At 38.8% G+C, this 16,396-nt stretch overlaps 1 protein-coding gene across 2 annotated transcripts in view; it reads right to left on the reverse strand.

Annotated features, from left to right (window-relative positions):
- The window catches only part of ZMYND12 (zinc finger MYND-type containing 12), a 35,472-nt gene that overhangs the window by 18,689 nt on the left and 387 nt on the right, over positions 1-16,396 (reverse strand). Inside the window, exons 2-3 of one of the 2 annotated variants that reach the window (XM_036867443.1) lie at positions 6,009-6,150; positions 4,363-4,534 (exon numbers count right to left, since the gene is read on the reverse strand). In XM_036867443.1, the coding sequence (XP_036723338.1) occupies positions 4,363-4,534; positions 6,009-6,150 (314 nt within the window). The remainder of the gene's footprint in view (positions 1-4,362; positions 4,535-6,008; positions 6,151-16,396) is intronic. The other variant, XM_036867449.1, reaches the window with a different exon arrangement.

The following is a 16,396-nucleotide window of genomic DNA, read 5'->3' on the forward strand; positions in this document are numbered from 1 at the left end:
GTCACAGACGATTCAAAGGTGTGGCTGTGAGGCACACAGGGGAAGCAAAAGGAATCATTTACTGAGGGGCTGCCTTACACTATGCCTTACACATGCCTTACACTAGGCTAGGCCATCTGCATCTGTGATTTAAGTCTGCCAACAACCCTGCAAAAGAAATATCAGAGGAGGAAACTGCACATTCATTCAACCCTATATTCATCTAATCTGTTGAGTCTCTACCACTCTGCCAGATGCTCAGTGCATGCTGGATCCCTGACCTTAAAAAGTTCACAGTCGAGTGAAGTCGTTACACAATAAAGAAACAAAAAGTGAAGTGCTAGGAAGGAAATGAACAGGACACAGTGATCAAAAAAGGCACGGAGAAACCTACGTTGGATGATTAGGGAACACCTCTCTGAGAAGGTGGTGTTTAAGCAGGTACCTGAAGGCTGAAAAGAAATCAGCCATGTAAGAGGGAGAAAACAGCATTCCAGGTGGTATGTGTGAGAGCCCTAAGGTAAGAAAAAGCTTGACGACTAGGATCACACGGCTAGTAAAGAGTTGGAATTTGAACCTAGGTTCTCCCGGTTCCAAAACACTAAAAACAGTGGGGGAAGATGAGTAAGGTGGCTCCTCTTTGAAGTGTTACTGAAAATATCATTTCTAGTGTGTTAAAATTCCGAAGTTTTACTTTGAAAAAAAGGATGAATGCCTCTTATTTTTCCACTCCAGTCTGGAGGAATCTCTAAAGTGGGAGAGGCAAGTCCACAGGGGATGTGATTTATATAGACTTTCAAAAAGGTTGGCAAGGTTTTAAATCAGTAACTGTGGGAGTTAGAATGAAACCTTCCATTTAGACAGCACTTTTCTGCTTGCAAAGCACTTCCATGTCCATTATACATGAATTCATTTAAACCTCAAAACAGTCCTGTGAAGAGGACTCAGATTCAACAAATGCTTACATAGTTCCCATTTAGGTGTCAGGTTCTAAGGAGTTTTTGAGTACCTTCCCTGCACTAAGTACTGTTCTGGATGTAAAGACACTATGAGTAGAAAGAATAGACAGAGTTCCAGTTCTCCCTGAACTTATGGTCTAGTGCAGGAGAGGAACTTTAATTAAATAATCTCATCAAAAAATGTATAATTATTATCAAAGTGAGTGCCCAGAAAAAAGAAAGAGGTTTCTAAGTGGATACGTAAAAAGAGACCTGACCCAATCTGGGGGCTTGGGAAAGGGTTCTAATCAGGGGGTGGTGACTCAAGCTGAGACCTGAAGGATGAATAGGAGTTAGTTAGGTGAAAAGGAAGGGAAGAGAAGTGGGGGGAGTGGCTAGAGAAGAACCTTCCAGAACAAGGAAGCATCACAGTGCTTCTGAGGAACCAAGAGAAGGCCAACATAACTGAAAGGGAGAGAGAAAAGAATGAGAGGTGAGGTGAGAGAATTCATAAAGGCTGGACCAAACAGGGACTCATAGGTTGCTTTAGGAACTTGGTCTTTATTTATTGGAGTGACTTGGTCTCATTTTGTTTGGAGACCAGGTTGGAAGGAGGCCAGGGAAGATGTGCAGAGACCAGTTGGCAGGTAGTAAACCAAATAAAAGATGATGGGATTTAGGCCAGGGTGACTTTTCCAAAATCCCATAGCTAGTCAGTGTCAGAGATAAAGAGAGCCTGGGCTGTATTTTCTTGTCCGGTGCTCTTCCACTAGTTTGGGAGGAGGGACAGTCCAGAATGGGGAGTCAGATCTGAGTAGGCTAAAGAGGGCATTCTTGCGGCTAAGTGGCCTGGTATGAAGTCGGAGCCCAAACCAGTGAGGAGGGGGTCCATGCAGAAGAGGCATCCCAGAATAGGAGTCAGAGCCCCCAAAAGGAGAAGAGGGCATCTGCAAGGGGAAAGGATAGGATTGGAGATGGGAGTTTGGCTCATACAGGGTAACCAATTAAATATATAAATACATCAATGGAAATGGAAGCCAGCATTCTCACTGTCAGAGAATGGAGCTATAGACATGGAATGGGAGAAAATGAGATTGAACCCTGTGGATTTAAATGTACTCCTATGGACCCATGATCATATACAGATACAGATGCAGAGACGGAGATGGAGATTTAGAAATAATGCGCATATACACATTATTATATTTACACATGTTCCCTAATTCTGTCCATTGAGAAGCCTGGGAGCAGCCATACCTCAGTAGCAACGAGTATGTCCAGTGCACAGCTCTTGGCTTCTAAATTCCATTTTCTGCTAAAAGAAATCAGGGTTCCTTGGAGGTATGATCCAGAAAGCAGGAAAGTGATCAAAGAACAATGGGGAAGAATTCCCTGGCAGTACAGTGGTTACGACTCCACACTTTCTCTGCCTAGGGCTCAGGTTCAATCCTTGGTCGAGGAACTAAGATCCCGCAAGCCATGTCGCCAAAAAAAAAAGAACAATGGGGATGTGTTAAGGAGACACAGAAGCCAGTGTGATGGGCTGCCACTTGCCAAATCAAGGACAGTTTGAACATCAAATTAATGATAGTAATGGATTGTAACCCACCAAATAAAATAGGAAAACAACAGTCTATGTTGATATAAATAAATAAATGAATTCATTGAAAGTTTGTTGAGGAATGGAATATTTATATAGTTCTAAATACCTCTCTATAAAATACTTATTAATTGCAAAGAGAAGAAAGAGTAACTTTACAGAGAAGAAGCCTGGCAGACACCACCTTAATAAAGTAATTTAAATGAACATCATCAATAATGGAACAAAATTAAAACATGTGCCAACTTATAGGATGGGATGAGAAGAACACAGCATCACTTCAGTGATATTCCTGCCAAAGACACATCACCTGAGTCCAGTCATGAGGAAGCATCAGAGAAACTCAGATTGAAGGGCATTTTATAAAATAATTGGCCTTTAATCTTTAAAGGCGTCAAAGTCATAAAAGTCAAGGAAAGATTGAGAACCTATTCTAGAATGAAGGAAACTAAAGACACATGGCAACAAAATGAAAAGTGTGATTCTGGACTCTGCCCTTTTGCTGTAAAGATGTGATTGGGACAACTGGAAAAAGCTGAATGGGGTCTGCTCAGTAGATAATCATGGATGATAGTTGTATTGTGGTTATGAAGGAGACGTCTCTGTAGGAAATACATACTGAAGTAGTCAAGGCATAGGGCATCAGGTAAGCAACTTACTCTCAGATAGCTTAGGGAAAAAGTTCTTTGTACTGTATTTCCTACCGTTTTACTTTTTAAAAAAAATTTTTTTTTTAATAGTGTCTGTTAAGATATAAAGTAGTAGTACAGGGCTTCCCTGGTGGTGCAGTGGTTGAGAGTCTGCCTGCCAATGCAGGGGACACGGGTTCGAGCCCTGGTCTGGGAAGATCCCACATGCCGCGGAGCAGTTGGGCCCGTGAGCCACAATTACTGAGCCTGCGCGTCTGGAGCCTGTGCTCCGCAACAAGAGAGACCGCGATAGTGAGAGGCCCGCGAACCGCGATGAAGAATAGCCCCCGCTTGCCGCAACTAGAGAAAGCCCTCGCACAGAAATGAAGACCCAACACAGCCAAAAATAAAATAAATAAATAAAAATAAAGTAGTAGTACAGTACCTAAAAGGCTGTAGATGCTCAAAAATGTTAATTCCCCTCAAAAATGCTAATTCTCCTGTTGTAGCAACCACCATGTGTGATGTCTGTGCCCTGCTCTCAGAACTGCCTCTGCCATCCATAGGAGCGGGTTCCTATTTTCGTGTTTGAACTATGTGACCCTGACACAAAGGTAGATACAGATAGATGCCGCACTCAAGCTGTGTCAACACAATTCTTTCTTCCAGGAATTTAACATCGGAAATCAGATGCTAATTAGTTTCTATAACCCACCTTGAACCTGGAGGATATGTAAATTCAATGTAAATTCAGCTACATCTGACATTTTGGGGTAGCTGTCTTCTCCAGTAAGAATAGGGTAGAAAAATCTGGTCTGCAGAGATGGAAAATAAAGCAGATGCAGAGAGAGAAACCTAGAAACAGAGACAAGAAACAAGACCCCAAGACCCAAGAGAGAGAAACAGAGACCACCAGCCTTGGTTTGTTATAGCATTCTGAGTATAGTATCTCATGAAGTCTCACTTCCCTTAGGACACCTCAGCATCCTAATAAATTTCCTCCTTTTGCTAAGGCCAGCTAGAGTGGATTTCGTTCAGTTTTACCAAAAAGTCCATGACATCTCCTTCCCCACCTTGTGCCAAGCTTTACAGCAATCCTGCTCTTCCACAAAAGGTATCCTGGTGCCACTGCCAAAGCTGGATGTTTTGGCCACTGATATGACCAAGTATAGCACTTCTTACAGGCTCCAGGGGGTCTCAGGTCAGTTTCACTTACCAAGGCTGGCCTCGGCCAACAGCAGGTAAGCAGGTACCAGCTCTACTGAACTCAGGCCATGAACACTCATGCGGAAGCGAAGAGAGTGCAAAGCTGCTGGGACAGCATCTTCATGTTTTCCTTCAAAGATATATTTCTGGGCTACGGTGTAGCAAAATTCGATCAAATGCTTCTGTGGAAAAAAAAAACTAGACTATCTGAGACAGTCTAAGGGTGAAAGGCAATGGTGGATATAGGTACAGCTGGAGATAGGGCCAACACCTGATGACCTGCTCGAGAGCACACAGTGAGCCTGTCTGCACTGAGGCGGACATGAGACCCAAAATAGGTGATTAAAAAGGCAAACTCTGGGGCTTCCCTGGTGGCACAGTGGTTGAGAATCTGCCTGCCAATGCAGGGGACACGGGTTTGAGCCCTGGTCTGGGAAGATCCCACATGCCGCGGAGCAGCTGGGCCCGTGAGCCACAACTACTGAGCCTGCGCATCTGGAGCCTGTGCTCCGCAACAAGAGAGGCCGCGATAGTGAGAGGCCCGCGCACCGTGATGAAGAGTGGCCCCTACTTGCCACAACTAGAGAAAGTCCTCGCACAGAAACGAAGACCCAACACAGCCATTAATTAATTAATTAATTAATTAATTAATTAATTAATTAAAAAAAGGCAAACTCTGGACTGTGAGTTCCTCAAGGTCCAGGAACAAGTATCTTTTCATCTTAGGTTGGTGCTTGGCATAAATGAGTGCTCAATATAAATTTATTAAATGATTATTATTCTTACATTTCTAATGAAATTTTAGTTTAGCAAAGCTGTAATGTCTCAGGACAATCTAAAATGTTCTGCCTTTCTATTTGAGTTAATTTTGAAAGAAACATATTTTTCCTTCTGGAGTTATCCTGCTTCACTAATATCAGAAACAACTTTAACTCTGCATTGTTCTAAGGCCACTCTCAAAGTGTCACAACACTAAAATTGATGAATCTTTTGAGATTTATAGCTTATAGAGCATTATTTTTTTTAGAATAATTCAGATGCTACCAATGCCATAGTAATAGTTTTCCTAATCTCCTTTATTTATTAACTAGTATATTCATACATCATTTTTTGACCTTCTACTTTGTGCCTGGGTTCTTATTACAATACTTGGCATATATGGGTGTTATGGCTGAATTTTGTCCCCCCAAAATTCATATGTTGAAGCCCTAACCTCTAGTGACTCAGAATGTGACTGCATTTGGAGATAGGGCTTTTTAAAGAGGTAAGTCAAAATGAGGCCATGGGGTGTCTCATAATCCAATCTAACTGTGAGGACAAGTCTGCAAGCCAAGGGGAGAGGCCTCAGAAGAAACCAACCCTGCTAACACCCATTGTCGATCTTGGACTTCTAGCGTCCAGAACTGTGAGAAAATAAATTTCTGTTGTTCAAGCCACCCAGTCTGTGGTACTTCGTTACGGCAGCTCTTGGAAACTAATGCTGCAGGTTTTCAGTAGATATGTGGAGAACAACAATGGTATTGAGGACATAAAGACATAAAACCAAGTCTCTGCCCTCAGAGGTTATAGTTTAGTGACCGCGCACAGTACAACCTTTTCCCTGGACAGGTTCTCTGCACCCGTGAGTTAACCCTGCAACCGTCCTATAAGCCCTACCTGCCGCTGCTGCAGCTGCTGCAGGCCATGCTGCCGTTCTTCCTCTGAGTTGTAGAAGGGCATGGAAGTGCGCAGGGGAATCAGGAGCTGACATATCTTCTCATGGATGCTGCCCCAATCAGTTCTTTGATGAACCACACCACTGACAACAAAAACATGGACTTCATTATCTTTACGTTTGGCTTGACCACTGATTCTCCTGGCCCTACTGCTGGCCCAGCCCTAGAAACTAGAAAAGTAAGCTCAGCACAAACCAGGCAGGGAGCCCAAAGCCATTTCTGACACAAATCGCTTTTCCATCATGTGGTTATTGGATGGTGTAAAAACCAGGGGTGTGGGAGGATGTTGTTTCTGCAGGCAGTTATATGCCGTGGTTATTCTGCTTTTCTTCTTCATTAATAACAACAAAGACAACTTTAACTCTGCATTGGTCTAAGGTCATTTTCAAAATATCTGAACACTGAAGCTGATGAATTTAAGGGTCTTTTTCTTAGGGAAAGGAAAGAAATTTACATTTGATGAGGCTCTAGGAGACACTTTCCCAATAATTAGTATGTATACCAATTATAGGTATATATATATATATATATATATATATATATATATATATATATACCAATTATAGGTGTGTATATATATACCAATTATAGGTGTATATATATATATATATATATATATATGTTGCATGGCTTGGGAGAGCACCATTTGCATTGTCTTCTGTGCTCTAGGAGGGCCATTCACATAGAAAACACTGTGAATGCCCTCCAGTCCTAGTGGTGCAGCAGGTGGTCATGAAAGTAACTGTTTAACTTTTTGAAAACAAGACAAAATCATTATTTTCTTAAGGCAAGGAAGCACAGGTGTCGAGAGTGAGTAGTTACTCTAGGCCTGTACTCCAAAGCCAGTCATTTTTTAGTTCTCCAGAGGGAAGCATTGTGGCAGTTTGGTATACAGCTTTTCTGACTGTTTTATATGCATACTTAGTATTTTTTAAACACTTAATTGGACAGCACAAATATAGAACATTCGCATCATTGCAGAAAAATTCTATTGGACAGCACCCCTATAGAGAATCTACTCCCATTCTTTTTCTTTTTCTTTTTTTTTTTTTTTATGGCCATGCCATGTGGCTTGTAGGATATTAGTTCCCCCGACCAGGGACTGAACCCACATCCTTGGTAGTGAAAGCGTGGAGTCCCAACCACTGGGCCACCAGGGAATTCCCTCCTATTCCTTACATAATTGCCTCTATGAATGACTCCCAAATCTATTACCCAATCTGACCCTTCCTCCAAATATTTTTATATAATTGATACATAATTGATATTGATATATAATTCACATACAATAAAAGTCATCCTCTTAAAGTGCACAGTTCAATGTTTTTATTATATTCATGAGGTCATATAGCGATCACCCTATCTAATTTCAGGGCATTTTCATCACTCAAAAAAGAAACTCCATTTATTCTAGCAGGTACTCTCATTCTTCCCTCCACCCACTGTTGCCCAGAAGCCACTAATCTATTTTCTCTATGCATTTGCCTGTTCTGGACTTTGCATATAAACGGAAGCAGACAATATGCCTTTTATGTCTGTATTCTTTACTACTGAATGCTATTCCACCGAATGGCTATATCATTTTTTGTCTATCCATTCATCAGTTGGTAGATATTTGGGTTGTTTCCAGTTTTTGGCTATTATTATTAATGAATATTTGTGTACAAATTTTTTGTGCAAACATATGTTTTCAATTCTCTTGGGTACACCTAAGAATGGAATTGCTGGGTTATACAGTAACTTTATGATTAAACTTTTGAGGACTGCCAAACTGTTTTAACATAGGTTGTACTACTTTACAATCCCACCAGTGATGTATGAGGGTTCCATTTTTTCTACATCCTCGTCAATGCTTGCTATTTTCTGTCCTTTTTTATTACAGCCATTATAGTGTGTGTGAAGTAGTATCTCATTGTGGTTTTATTTTGCATTCCCTTAATAACTAATAATGTTGAGCATCATTTTATGTGCTTATTGGCCATTTGTATATCTTCTTTGAAGAAATGTTGATTCAAATCCTTTGCCCATTTTTTTAAACCAGGTCCTTTATCTTTTTATTGTTGAGTTTTAAGTGTTCTTTTCATATTCTGGATAATAGATCCTTAACAGATATATGATCTGCAAATATTTTCTCCAATTCTGTGGGTTGTTTTTCACTTTCTTGATAGTGTTCTCTGATGCACAGAAGTTTTTCATTTTGATGGTGCCCAACTTATCTATTTTTCCTTTGGTTCCTTGTGCTTTTAGTGTCATATCTAAGAACTGTTCCCTAATCCAAGATCACACAGATTTACAACTATGCTTCCTTTTAAAAGTTTTATGATTTTAGCTCTTATATTCAAGTCTTTTTGAACATGTTGTAAAGTACGGGTCCAAATTCTTCTTTTGCATGTGGATATCCAGTTATCCCTGTACCATTTGGAAGGGACCATTCTTTCCTTAACTGAATGGTCTTGACACCCTTGTTGAAAATCAATTGACCATACAATTAATCTACAACTAAGGAGACAAAAATATACGATGGAGAAAAGAAAGTCTCTTCAAAAAGTGGTGCTGGGAAAATTGGACAGCTACATGTAAAAGAACATTCTCTAACACCATATACAAAAATAAACTCAAAATGTATGTAAGACCAGAAACCATAAAACTCCTAGAGGAAAACATAGGCAGGAACACTCTCTGACATAAATCACAGCAATATTTTTTTGGATCTGTCACCTAAAGCAAAGGAAATAAAAGCAAAAATAAACAAATGGGACCTAATTAAACTTAAAAGCTTTTGCACAGCAAAGGAAACCACTGACAAAATGAAAAGACAACCTACTGAATGGGAGAAAATATTTGCAAATGATACGACCATCATATATAATCCATCATATATAAATAGCTCATACAACTCAACATCAAAAAAACCAACAACCCAATAAAAAATAGGAAGAAGAACTGAGTAGACATTTTTCCATAAAAGGCATGTAGATGGCCAGGAGGCACATGAAAAGATGCTCAACATCACTAATCATCAGTTAAATGCAAATCAAAACCACAATGGGTATCATCATAAAAGAACACAAGTAACAAATGTTGGCAAAGATGCGGAGAAAAGGGAACCCTCATACACTGTTGGGGGAAATGTAAATTGGTGCAGCCACTGTGGAAGACAGTATGGAGGATTCTCAAAAAACTAAAAATAGAATTACCATATGACCCAGCAATTCCACTCCTGGGTATATAGCCAAAAAAAAACCCCCAAAACATTCATTTGAAAAGATACATGCACCCCAATATTTACAGCAGCACTATTTACAGCTGCCAAGATACGGAAGCAACCTAAGTGTCCATCACCACATGAATGGATAAAGAAGATGTGACATATATATATATATATATATATATATACATACATATACACATACACACACACATACTGGAATACTACTAAGATGAAATTTTGCCACTTGCAGCAACATGGATGGACTTGGAGGGTATTATGCTAAGTGAAACAAGTCAGACAGAGAAAGGCAAATACTGTAATGATATCACTTATATGTGGAATCTAAAAAATACAACAAATTAGTGACTATAACAAAAAAGAAGCAGACTCGTTGATATAGAGAACAAACTAGTGGCTACCAGTAGGGAGAGGGGCAATATAGGGGTATAGGGTTAAGAGGTACAAACTACTATGTATAAAATAAGTTACAAGGATATATTGTACAACATGGGGAATATAGCCATATTTATAATAACTATAAATGGAATATAATCTATATTTCATTTTTAAAAACTGCAAAAAAAAAAAAAAAAAAGAAAATCAATTGGCCATAGATGTATGTGCTTATTTTTGGACTCTCAATTCTATTCCATCAATCTATAGGTCTATCCTTATTCCAGTACCACACTATCTTTATTACTGTAGCTTTGTAGTAAATTTTGAAATTGAGAAATGTGAGTCCTCCAACTTTGTTCTTTTTTGAGATTTTTTTTAGCTATTCTGGGTCCCTTTCATTTTCATATGAATTTTAGGATAAGAGTGTCCATTTGTGCGAAAATGACAATTGGAATTTTTACAGGGATTGCATTGAATCTGCAGATCAAACTGTTTCATATTAAGTCTCCCAGTCTATGAATATAAAATATCTTTCCACTTATTTAGGTTTTCTTTAATTTTGTTCAACAATATTTTGTATTTTTCCAGTGTATAAGTCTTGTACTTCTATGGTTATTCCTTTATTTAAAGTGCTATTGTAAATGGAATAGCTGTCTTAATTTCATTTTCAGATTGCTCATTGCTAGCATATAGAAATATAACTGATTTTTGCATATTTGTCTTGTATATCCTGTAAACTTGCTGAATTCATTTATTAGCTATTAGCTAACTATTTATTAATAGTTTTTTTGTGGGTTCTTTAGGGGTTTCTCTATATAAGATCATGTCATCTGTGAAGAGAGATACTTTTACTCCTTCTTTTCCAAGCTGGATGCTTTTTATTTCATTGTCTTCCCTAATTGCCCCAACTAGAACCTCTAGTACAACGTTGAATAGAAGTGGTGAAAGTGACACGCTTGCCTCATTTCTGATTTCTTTTACAGGTGAAAGATTTTATAGTCTTTGACTATTAAGTATGATGCTAATGCTGTGTTTCTCTATGGTTTTTTCATAGATACTCTTTACCAAGTTACAGAAATTCCTTTCTATTCTTACTTTGTTAAGTATTTTTATCATGAAGGGTGTTGGATTTTGCCAAATGTTTTTTCTGTATCTATTGAGATGATTATATGATTTTTTTCTTTATTCTATTAAGATGATGTTTTATATTGATTGATTTTCATATGTTGAACCAACCTTGAATTCCTGGGAGAAATTCCATTTCGTCATGATATATAATTCTTTTTATATTCTGCTGGATTTGGTCGACTAGTATTTTGTTAAGGATTTCTGCATCTATATTCATAAGGGATATTGGTCTGTAGTTTCCTTTTGATGTTTTTCTCTGGTTTTGGTGTTAGGATAATATTGGCCTCATAAAAAGTTGGGAACTCTTCCCTCCTCTTCTATTTTTTGGAAGAGTTTGTGAAGAATTGTTAAGTCTTCTTTAAATATTTGACAGAAATCACCAGTGAAATCTTCCTAGGCTTTTCTTTGTGAAAAGTTTTTTGATTACTTAGCTAAATCTCTTTATTTATAGACCTACTCAGATATTCTATTTCTTCTTGAGTCAGTTTTGGTAGTTTGTGTCTTATTAGGAATATATTTCATCTAGGTCTTCAAATTTGTTGGCATACAATTGTACATAGTATTCTCTTATAACCCCTTTTATTTCTGTAAAGTTGGTAGCAATGTCTCCACTTTCATTTTCTTTTTTTTAATATTTACTTACTTATTTGGCTGAGCCGGGTCGTAGTCGCGGCATGCAGGATCTTCGTTGAGGCATGCGGAATCTTTAGTTGCAGCACGCAGGATCTTTAGTTGCAGCATGTGAACTCTCAGTTGTGGCATGTGGGATCTAGTTCCCTGACCAGGGATCGAACCCGGGCCTGCTGCATTGGGAGCGCAGAGCCTTAGCCACTGGACCACAAGGGAAGTCCCTCCACTTCCATATTCTGATTTTAGTAACTTGAGTCTTCTTTTCTTGGTCAGTCTAGCTAAAGTTTTGTCAATTTTGACCTTTTTAAAGAAACAACTTTTGGTTTTGTTGATTCTCTGTATTGTTTTCCTATCTTTTATTTCATTTATGTCTGCTGTAATCTTCACTATTTCCCTCCTGCTAGCTTTGCGTTGAGTTTGCTCTTCTTTCTCTACTCCTTAAAGTGTAAGACTAGGTTATTGGTTTGAGATCTTCCTTCTTTTTTAGCTGTGTTTACAGCTATAAATTTCCTTCTAGGTACTGCTTTCACCGCATCACATCAGTTTTAGTATGTTGTGCTTTTGTTTTCATTTCATCTCAAAGCATTTTCTAATTTCTCTTGTGATTTCTTCTTTGACCCACTGGTTGTTTGTGTGTGTTATTTCTACACATTCATAAATTTACCAAACTTCCTTCTCTTATTGACTACTAATTTCATTCCATTGTGGTTGAAGAACATACCTTGTATATTTTCAATCCTTATAAAGTTACTGAGATTTTTTTAATGATCGAACAGCTTGTCGACCCTGGAGAATGTTCCATATGCACTTGAGAAGAAAGTATATTCTGTATTCTATAAATGTCTGTTAGGTCTAGTTCATTTATAGTGTTGTTCAGGTCTTAAATTTCCCTGCTGATCTTTTGTCCAGTTGTTCTATTCATTATTGAAAGGCAGATATTGAAGTGTCCAACTATTACTATTGAATTATTTATTTCTCCCTTCAGTTCTGACAGTTATTGCTTCATGTATTTTGAGACTGTGGTTGGATGCATACAATCATGGGTTTCTGCATTACTATTGCCTATTATATATTTTTATTTAAATGTGAGAAAGTTAGCTATTTGATTCCATTTATACATATTCCAAAACAGGTAACAGTAACCTAGGGCAAGGATTAGCAAAGTTTTTCTTGGGGCCAGATAGTAAATTTTGGGCTTTGCGAGCTACTTGGTCTCTGTTGCAACTACTCAACTCTGTTGTTGTAGCATAAAAGCAGTCATAGACAATACATAGCTGTGTTCAAATACTCTCTCTCCTTCCTTTCTTCTGGGACAACAGAAATGCGATAAAATATCTTCTTTATAAACTGTGACAGCTCTCACAGAAATGAAAAAAAGCATTTTTAAGGGTTTTTTGATAATTATTGAAAACAAATCAATAAAAGCACTTAACAGCCAGAATAAAGAAATAGGTGACTTCCACAGGGTATTTATTTAATACGGGCTTACTGAGTAATTGTGTGAGCAATGGAAATATTAACTTACTTAACTGCCTGAACTTTTTTTCTACAGACAGCACCTGCATATCTTGCCTTTCTAAAGAAAGGGCGCATATTTATATATTCCTGAGCTCTCTTTATTCATCTATATCACCCCTCACAGCCATCACTGGGTCATGCATAAAGAAGGAGTTGAAAAGTATGCTTTCAAATTAGGGCTCACAATCAAATAGCTTGTGGGCCAGACATGTTTTGTTTGGCCATTACCATGTTTTTTAAACTAATTTGAATGTCGTTAGGCGGGGCATTCATTCTCCAGTTCACCACAGATCTTACTATTGAATACCACTTCACTGTTTTCTCTTCCTGGACAGTGAAAGCATTTTAATTTGTGCCCCATATGTTAAATGAAAGGAAAAATTATTGCAAACTACTCTTATCTATATGCTACGACTTACTAACCTATAGTATTGAAGCCTCTTTCACCTATAATGTTTCACTGTGTACTTTAATAAAATTGCCTTCTCTTAAAAATGTTCTATTTCCTGGGAACATTCTCACAATCCAACACAGAATGATATGCACAAGATTACACAGAGTGTATAAAATAAATGTATTTATAGGAAAAGAGCATAAAGAAATTCACCAAAATGTCAGGCTATTAATTATCTGGGTTGTGAGATTATGGATTATTTTTCATCTTTATATTTTGTATTTTCAAGTTTTCTGTAGTGTGCATGAATTACATTTATAATTGGGAAAAATTATTTTGCAAAAAAATAAACTTTCACAAATTCAAGTTGACTGTCCTTCCTGCTCTTTAAATTTGGGATGAGGAAAAACAATATTTACTGAGTGCCAGCATGGTCTCAGGCATGGGGCTAGATGCTTTACATTCAACCGTGAAAACCCTGGAAGGGGATATTAAAGGCCCTCATTTGTGAGATATAGAACAATTATCACAGTTTTATTTTCTGGAAAAATCATGAAATCTGTAGGACACAAGGATAGAGAAATCTGGAGAAAAGGTAGGGGGAGAGTAGAAGACCTTAAAAATAATCAAAGGAGGTGAAAGAAGAGAAAGAAAATAATGGAGGATAAGGGCATAGGAAATAATTTATTCATGCATTCATCAAATATTTAGTTTCAATTATTTCAAGATACTTTGCTGGAGACCATAGGTTATACACAGATGGGTCTGAAACAGATCAAAAGATAACATACATATGACAGTCCTTCTACATATTCAACATAATATCCTGCATTAACAGAGCATAATAAAATTGAGCTAACATGTTTGCCAACAACTAAAATGAGGCAGGGAAATAAGAGTCATCTGAGAGGTACAGAGTAAGTACAAAGTGAGTTGAGAGGAAGGAGGAATTGCTTCTGGCTGGAGGGGTGAAGGGGACAGGGGAAGAGGTAGGTGCTCATATCAGGCAAAGGAGTCTTATCTCTCCCCAGAGTGCCAGTCCTGTACTTAAAATTGTTTACTCAGGACTTCCCTAGCGGTCCAGTGGTTCCAACGCAGGGGACCCGGGTTCAATCCCTGGTTGGGGAACTAAGATCCTACAAACTGCGCGGCCCAGCCAGAAAAAAAAAAAAAGACAGATATTAAACAAGTAAAACAAAAACATAAAAGTACAGAAAAAGTGAAGAAAAAATGTGAGAGAGAAAATCAGAGACGGGCATTTAGGTTGGGTTTTCCAGAAAGACCTCTTCGAAGAAATAACATTTCTGAGAACAGAAAGATGAAAGAGAGCTAGGAAGATTCGTGATTGTAGGGAAAGTTCCCAGCAAAGGCAACGGCCTGGGCAAAGAAACTGAGGGAGGAAAAGAGTTGGCAAATTAGAATTGAAAGAAAGCCTCTGTAACTGCAACAAGGAAAACAGGGGATGACTGGTGGGAAATGAAGATAGAGAAGCAACCAGGGCTTTGTAGTTTCTGTTACAAATTCTAAATTGTATTCTATATGCATTGAAGAAACAGCAATGAAAACACAGATGCTGTCCTTGCCCTCATGGGGCATACAGCCTAGTGAGGAATACAGACCACTGAACAAGTGATTTCAATCCATGTCATAAATCTGAGGCTAAGGGACCTAAAGAGTGCTGTGAAAGCACTGAGGAGGGACACCTAATTCAGTCTCCACTGGGACCACTGCAACTGAGAAGTTACGCAGCCTTCAGTGTCTACCTTCCAATCTAAAACCATCCATGACCCCCCAGAGGATAAATTCCAAACTCCTTGATCTCATGTCACTGTTTGGCCCTAACCTTTATCTTCTTGGTTTAAACTCCTACTACTACCTATCACAATGATTTTTAAACTTTTTTTTTAACTCAGCGTACAGTAGGAAATAATTTCACTAGTACAAAGACACATATCCACATAAATCATTAAAACAAAAGTTTCAAGAAACAATTCAAGTAGGATTACTCTGATACTTTCTATTTTTTTTTTTTTTTTAAATGCTGGTTGTGATTTATTCATGACCCGCTAATGGGCCCTGGACTGCAGTCTGAAAATCAGTGACTGCTTCCTCCACGGTTACCTTCTCTACCCACCTCTGAACAAAGTCTGTTCTCTCACCCTTTACCCAAGCAGTCCTGGATGCCAGGAGTGCTCTCCCTTTCCTTCTTCATTGTTCATTCACCTAGCAACTTCCTTCTGACCTCTCAAGACCCAGCGCAAATGTTACTTCTTCAGAGGAACCTTTCCAGATACTGCCCCATCACCATGCTTCCATCCTTAGAGGTCCCAGGGAATAGTACTCCCTGAGTGACAGCACTTGTCATGTAGGGTTGTATTGTAATGACTTTCTTTTTTAAACAAGTTACTTGGCTCTGGACTAGGTTTCTGGACGTCAGCAACCTAGCTGTTTTATCTCAGGTGCCAAATAGGGTCCAATCTGAAGCAAAGATCAGTGGGTGTTATGCTGAATAAGTGAAAACTGATCTCATCTTGTACTACCCTCCCCACACTGTCACCATCTTGGCTATGCTCTGACAAACTAACTTTCTATCTATTCCTCAAACACACCAGAGTCTTCCCTCCCTCGGAGCCTCACTGTGCCACTCTTCCCCCAGCATTTCCCTGGCGGGCTGTTCCTACTCTAACTTCAGATCAATAGTCTACCCTCAGAGAGGCTGTCTGCCCAACCTCCCAACACATTTCCTTTGTCTTTATGGCATTTATCACTCTCTGAAATTATCTTGTTTTGTCTGTTGGTTTACTTATCTTTCTCGTTAGAACATTAGATTTTTTTTTTTTGCCAGAGCCGCATGGCATGTGGGATCTTAGTTCCCCGACCAGGGATCGAACCCTCCGCCCCCTACAGTGGAAGCGCGGAGTCTCAATCACTGGACCGCCAGGGAAGTCCCAGAACATTAGATTTTTGAGGGACGTGGTCTCCCGAGTTTCCCCCAGTAAGTTCAGCACCTAGAACAGTGCATAGCACACAGCAGGCGCGCAACAAAACATCC

This window comes from Balaenoptera musculus, chromosome 1, assembly GCF_009873245.2.
Source record: "Balaenoptera musculus isolate JJ_BM4_2016_0621 chromosome 1, mBalMus1.pri.v3, whole genome shotgun sequence".
Taxonomy (NCBI): Eukaryota; Metazoa; Chordata; class Mammalia; order Artiodactyla; family Balaenopteridae; genus Balaenoptera; species Balaenoptera musculus.